This window comes from Echinops telfairi, unplaced genomic scaffold (genome assembly GCF_000313985.2).
Source record: "Echinops telfairi isolate 266 unplaced genomic scaffold, ASM31398v2 ScPeMD7_655;HRSCAF=1070, whole genome shotgun sequence".
Classification (NCBI taxonomy): Eukaryota; Metazoa; Chordata; class Mammalia; order Afrosoricida; family Tenrecidae; genus Echinops; species Echinops telfairi.
The window spans coordinates 29,758,328-29,764,624 of NW_022104553.1; the positions used below are offsets into that span (position 1 = coordinate 29,758,328).

General features: G+C 56.9%; 1 protein-coding gene and 1 non-coding gene across 2 annotated transcripts in view; one reads left to right on the forward strand and one right to left on the reverse strand.

Moving 5' to 3' along the window:
• Nucleotides 1–931: 931 nt before the first annotated feature.
• LOC115870379 lies at nt 932–1,034 on the forward strand. Its single transcript, XR_004046660.1, has one exon. It is a non-coding gene; the product is annotated as a U6 spliceosomal RNA (small nuclear RNA).
• Nucleotides 1,035–3,097: 2,063 nt separating this feature from the next.
• LOC101650058 (cytochrome P450 2S1) overlaps nt 3,098–6,297 on the reverse strand; it is a 17,006-nt gene continuing 13,806 nt past the window's right edge. Inside the window, exons 10-11 of the mRNA XM_013006584.2 lie at nt 4,445–4,586; nt 3,098–4,302 (exon numbers count right to left, since the gene is read on the reverse strand). Of these exons, the coding sequence (XP_012862038.1) occupies nt 4,121–4,302; nt 4,445–4,586 (324 nt within the window). The 3' untranslated portion in view covers nt 3,098–4,120. The remainder of the gene's footprint in view (nt 4,303–4,444; nt 4,587–6,297) is intronic.

Here is a 6,297-nt window from a genome sequence, read left to right on the forward strand (position 1 = left end):
GAGCCTTGTTGGTATCGTGGTTACACCTTGAGCTGTGATCCTAAACGTTAGCGGTTTGAAACCACCAGTAGCTCCTTGGGAGACAGATCAGGCTTTCTACAAATCCTGTAAGCAGTTACAACCTCAGAAGCCCAGAGGGGCAGCACGATCCTGTCTGGGAGGGTCACTAGACGCGGGTACCGACTTGATGGCCGTGGAGGTTTTTGTTATCACTTGCTCTGGTTCCTGGAGACACAGTGGTTTATGGGCTGGGCTGCCCACAGCAAGGTCAGCAGTTCAAAACCACTAGCTGGTTCACGGGAGAAAGGCGCGGCTTTCGACTGCTGCCAACAGTGACCGGTTGAGAAATCCACGGGGTAGTCCCCCGTCCTCTAGGGTGGCTAAGGAGTCGGAATCAACTTGCCGGCAGTGAGGTTGATGTCTGTCTGTTTGTTTCTTTACATCGTACACCTGCAATGTCCCTTGCAATACATTGTAAAAAATGAAGTGGAAAACTGGCTGGGGACCCCTGACCCTATTGCCCTGAGAGGGTCTCTCAATAAGAAACCTCCCCTGAAGCTGCTTAACACCAAGCAACAGTGCAGCTTTGCTGGTACAGCAGGTCTGCCTTGGGCATGACGCTCTATTCAGATCTATCCACGTGGAGTCCAAAGGAGCCCGAGTGGCCCAGTGGGGACACGTTGGTCAGTGGCTTGAAACCTCCAATTGCTCTGTGGGAGAAAGAGAAGGCTTCCTGGTCCCCTAAAGATTTACAGTCTCAAAAACCCACAGGGGCAGCTGTAGCTCGTCCTATAGGGTCGCTCTGAGTTGGGATGGATTTGATGGCTTTAGCTTTGGCTTGGGATCTGGGATCAAATGGACAACAGCACCTGGAGAGGCTAGATAAATGCTCGGGGTGGGGGTGGGGGTGGAGGTGGGGGGGGGGTGGAGTGCTCCTTTGGCGGCCCAAACACTGGCATCGACACTCGCAGAGAAGATGCGCACGGCCCCTGTGTAAGGATGACGTGCAAATTTGTGAAGCAGTCCATGTTTTCAGTATGCACGTTGTGAAAAAAGATAAACTGAACAGAGCAACGCATACCTGTGAACGGAGGATTTGGTGCCTAGTCTTGCTGCCGAATAAATTCTCAGGGACAAAACAAAAGAACATGTGAAATCATCATGCGAAAACAACAAAGGTAGAAACATTCCCAGAGCCAGGGGCTGGGATTCCACAGGGAACAAGACGGATCCCTGCCCCGGGGGAGCTTGGATTCAAATGGAGAGACCACCAACTAAGCTCTTCCAGGAAATCAACCCGGAGAGGGATGTGAAAAGGTGGGTTGGAAGGTTATCCGGAGACAGTGGCTGGGGAAGGCTTCTCTGCGGCGAGGTTTAAGGTGAGGAGTGGGTTGGCAGGTGAGCCATGGGGGGAACAGCATCTCGGGCGCAGGGAACAGCCGGTGCAAAGGCCCTGAGGCAGGCATGTGCTGGTCCCGGCAAAGAGCTTCAAGCAAGGCTTTGTGGCTGGAGAGGATGAGGGTGGGAGACAGTAGGGTCTGAGAAGACTTTGATCTGTATTCAAACGGTGATGGGGGACCCCCTGGGAGTGTTGAGCTGGGGTGGGGGGGGCAGGACCTGATTTATGCTTTTAAGGATTCCTCCATGAAAGGCAGGAGCCCTGGTGGCGGAATGGAAACATGTTGGGCTGCTAAGAGCAAGGTTGGCAGCTTGAAACCCTGAGCCACTCCGGGAGCAAAGAGGCAGTTTGCTCTGTAAAGAGTGACAGCCACAAACCCCACAGGGGCAGCCCTGCTCCCCCGAGCACGGTTGCTATGAGCCCGAATTGAGCAGCTTCCAGGGACTTTTGGGTTTAGGAGACCAGAGCCCTGGAAAAATACAAGGAACACAAACTCCCCCTGAAAGGTGGGGTCCCCAGTCGGCAGTCCGTTTGACTGTGATGTTGTGGGAGCTGACCGCCAGCCCTGCTTCTATGGTGCCCCCGAGTGAGCGAGTTTGAACGCATCACCCAAGAACAGACCCATGGACAAACCGAGTAGCAGAAGCATTTTGGGACCTGCAGGGAAATGTGCATTCTGACTGCACCTGACGTTCTAGAATTGTCTCCTGGGATAGAGATGGTCTTCATAGATTAAAGTTTTAGCTAATCACCCACATGCTGCCCAAACTTTTTTTTTTGGCAAGATGGGTCGATGTCTACAATTGACTCCGATTCAGGCTCACAGCGACTCGGACAGGACAGAGCAGAACTTTCCTTGTGGGTCTCTGAGGCGGTCACTCTCTAGAGGAGAGTCTCATCTGTTTCTGGTAGTTCCAGACTGCCGACCCCAGCGCCGGAACCGTTTATTCTTGTTGGCCACCACCCAGCTGGTTCCGAACCACCAACCTGATGGGCCACAGAATGAAACAAGGCTGCGCCCTGCGCCATTTATCCCAACATGTCTAAGAGCCAGGGTGGCCGGTCAGACAGACCTTAAGTGTGCAAACAGAGAGGTGCCCAGGGGCTCCCTGCCTGGCACCTGCAATTTCGCTGCGTGCTTTGAGAAGCTCACAGTGAAACGTTAGGCCCAAAGAGAAACCGCCCCCAACTTTCAGAGGCGGCGTGGTCTGTGACTGACTTAAAAAGTAACCCGGGAAATGAGTGAGATACGGGCCGCAGGAAGCCGATGGTGACGTGGAGTTGGGAGCAGAGCATGTGGGGGAAGGTGGGCTCCGGAACCATCCTCTATCCACCATCCTTTGTCGCCTGCTGCTCTTAGGGAAAGGAGGGAGCTTCCGCCTGCCGGTAGCAGAGGTGGGTGGGGCAGAGGCTGAAGGTGGGGTCTGGAGGGCTCCCATGGCTTCCTGGGAGAGGCAGCCCAGGCCCACATGAAGGAGACCCTCTCCCACTGCTCTTAGCCCCCTCCCCCCAAACTCTGGCTCTAGAAGGAGGAGGCCCCCGCCCCCCTCGGCACTCAACCCCACATCTGGAGCTGATGTCAACAGCCAGGGTGGGCGGGGGCCGTGGTGTTTTTAAGCTCCCGCCCAGCCTCCGGGGAGTGGGGAGGGGGCACACCCCACCCGCCCAGAACTGTGATGGATGCAGTCACCAGCCCGCTTTAGGCCCTGCCAGGGGGGCCAGAAAGAATAACAATCTTTTATTGCTGACCAGGGGCCTGGAAGTCACCAGGGGAGGGAGGCCAGACCCAGCCTCTTCCAGGACATGCCCAGGCTGGCGGTTGGGATCTTGGCCCCTTCTTGGCCTGGAAAGTCCCTCTCCGGGGCCTAACTGAATCAGTCGAAGTCCTGAGTCCCTTGGGTGTGTGACCAGGCTGTGGGATGAGGGACAGAGTGGCCAGCAGGGGGAGGCTGTGGACGTGGCTACCGAAGCAGGAGTGGGGGCAGTAGCCCTTTGTTCCTAGTGTCCTTGAAGTTTCTTTGGTCTGTGAACATCTGCATATTGGGGATGGGCTGAGGAAAGCAGGGGGGAATGGGGGGGCGGGGTGCTTGGAAAGGGGTGTCCTTGAGTGTGGGGTTGGGGATGGTGCTGCCTGGTGGGTGAAATGGGAGGGTATTATTCCCTACCAGGAGACATGGTGGCAGTGTCCTGTGTGCACCCCTGTGCCTGCTATGTGGCGCCAAGGCTGCGGGTATGGGTATGAGTAGAGATGGCCGTGGGAATACTGCTCAGACACGTGCCTGAAGGGCAGTGAGCTGGGGACGGAGGTGGTCTGTCTCTTTGCGGTGACATGATCCAGGCTCCCAGAGGCAGTGGGCCCCGCCCCCCAATCCCCAGCGGGTTTGATACACCAGGGCAGTTGTGGGCATGGTCCTTGCTGAGCTGTGGACACAGCTGTGATTCCGAAAATGCTGCGTGGCCCGGGGCGTGTCTCTGTGGCTGCGGGAGCCGTGGGACAGGCACGTGGTATGTGCCGCGCGCGTCTGAACAAAACAGTGGCGGTTGCCTGAGTGTGGCTGGCCTCTCGTCTCCCCAGTGTGAGGCAGGGTTCCTCAGGCCCAGTGGTGCCCCCACCCCCCAGTCACTGTGGAGGCCCTGATTGGGGGGGCCTTAGTCCCTGGTGTCCACTTCCTTCCAGGGCTTTCTCCTCCTTCCTCTGGTCCCCGCCCCAGGGCAGTGGGGTCAGCGGGACTGGACCAGCAGCTGGAAGGCAGGGGGGATGTTGGCAAAGCCACTGACGGTGGGCTGCAGGCTGAGGGCGTCGCGGGGGCACGGGCTGTCCAGGGAGAAGGCTTGCAGGATGGCCGTGAAGAAGAGAAAGAGCTCGGGCCTCACCAGGGCCTCCCCGAGGCAGACGCGCTTGCCTGGCGAGACAAGGGAGGCGAGGCTGAGTCGGGGTGTGGGGAGGGGACTCCCCGCCTCCCCACCGGCCTGGCACCGCTACCCAGGGTCCCTGTGGTGGACCGGTCAGAAGGCAAGGCCAGGGCCAGAGGGGCCAGAAGATACCTAAGGAGAAGGGTAGGAAGGCCTCGTGCTTCTTGAAGCGTCCGTCTGCGTCCAGGAAGCGGCCTGGGTTGAACTCCTCAGGCTGCTCGAAGACCTCGGGGTCGTGCAGGACGGAGCCCAAGAGAGGGAAGACCTCAGTGCCCTGAGGGAAAGAAACAGAAACAAGGGGACTCCTCACGCCCGGGCCGCCCAGTGTATGGGAGACCACCCGGAGAGACGCTGGCCACCTCATCCAGAGAGAATGGATGCCGGCTAAGAACAGGGAGAGTGCAGCGGGCATCTTGCTGGGTCCAGGAGGGGCAGTGCAAAAAAGGAGGGTCCTGTTGGAGGCGGATTGGTGCAGTGGCTGCCTCGCTGGGCTCAGACCAAGAACGATGGTGAGGAGGGCCCAGGACCAGGCTGTGCTTTGTTCTGTTGTTCAGAGGGTGGCTATGAGTCGGAACCGACTCGATGGTACCGAACACCAGCACCAGCACCAGCAGCAGCAGCAGCAGCAGCAGCCGCAGCAGCAGCCACAGCAAAGGCGCCCGTAAAGATTTACAGCCTCAAAAGCCCCGTGTGGTCACCACGTGTTGTTATGGACTTGCGGGCAGTGGGTTTGGTTACTTGATGGTTTCGGTTTATCACAGGCGAGGGCGCACGGTTGGCACAGCGGGTTGAGTGCTGGGCTGAGAACGGGAAGCAGGGCAGTTGGAACCCGTGCAGAGATGAGGCAGCCGGGTCCAGGCTCCAACTCCCTGTAAAGGCAATTTAACCACGGGGGGTGGGGCGGGGTGATCCTCTAGAACGGATGTGGTGATGATGGTACAATTCTTGATATTGTGTGATATGTGAATTAGGTGACAATAAAACTGTCCCCCCTAAAAAAAGTACAGTCTCAGAAGCCCTACAGGGCAGAGTTCTACTCTGCCCCGTAGGGTCCCTGTGAGCCAGAGCTATACGTTAGAATCAACTCCTGGGCCAGGGCACTTTACATATATGTTATCAGCAGAGTAGGGTGCCTCTAGGCACTGACTGGCAGAGCTTAGAGCTTGAGAGAGTTAGAGGCCAGAATGACTTGAGGTCCCTGGATGGGGGGTGGTGCTGGAAGGGACTGAGGACCAGAACAGGTCTGCCAGCAGGAACACCTGTCCTCTGAAAGCACTGTTACCTACACATCCCTGAACCTGAATGAGAACCTGTTCCCACGGCCATTGGGTCAGCTCTGACCTTCAGCAACATTAAGGGGCAGAGGAGACCTGCCTCTGGGGGTTTCCAGGGCCACACATTTAAAAAATAATAATTTAAAAAACTGTCAACTGGGTGAGGGTCCAAGGCTGTAGATATTTAGTTAGGGGAGCAGAAAGCCCCTTCTTTCTCCCTCAGAGAGGTGACCAGTCAGTAACTCGAAGTGCCCAGTTAGCCCAAAGTGAAGCCCACTGCACTACGCGGTCATCTCCCTAACAAAGCCCATCACTCTAAGTACTGCCTGTGTGGTCCTTGCAAGGAATTACAGAGGCCCAGTTTAGAGGCAGCAGGGAGTGCTGTGGGCAAGGGGCAGGTGTCAGAATCCGTAAAAAGGTTGCAGGGTTAGTGGTGCGTCTGACACCTGCCTCAGGAGAATCAGCCTCCTCCTTCCCCTGGGCGAAGTTAGGGGATGCTGGAAACCTGTGACACTTTCTGATTTAGAGAGGAGGGTGACCAGGGCTCAGCGGTTGAAACGAGTTGCCCAACAGCCCCTAGAGCAGCGGTTTTCAACCTGTGGGTCGCGACCCCTTTGGGGGGTCCAACAACCCTTTCACAGGGGTCGACCGATTCCTAACTAGCAAAATGAGCGTGATGAAGTAGTAATGAAAATATTTTTATGGTTGGGT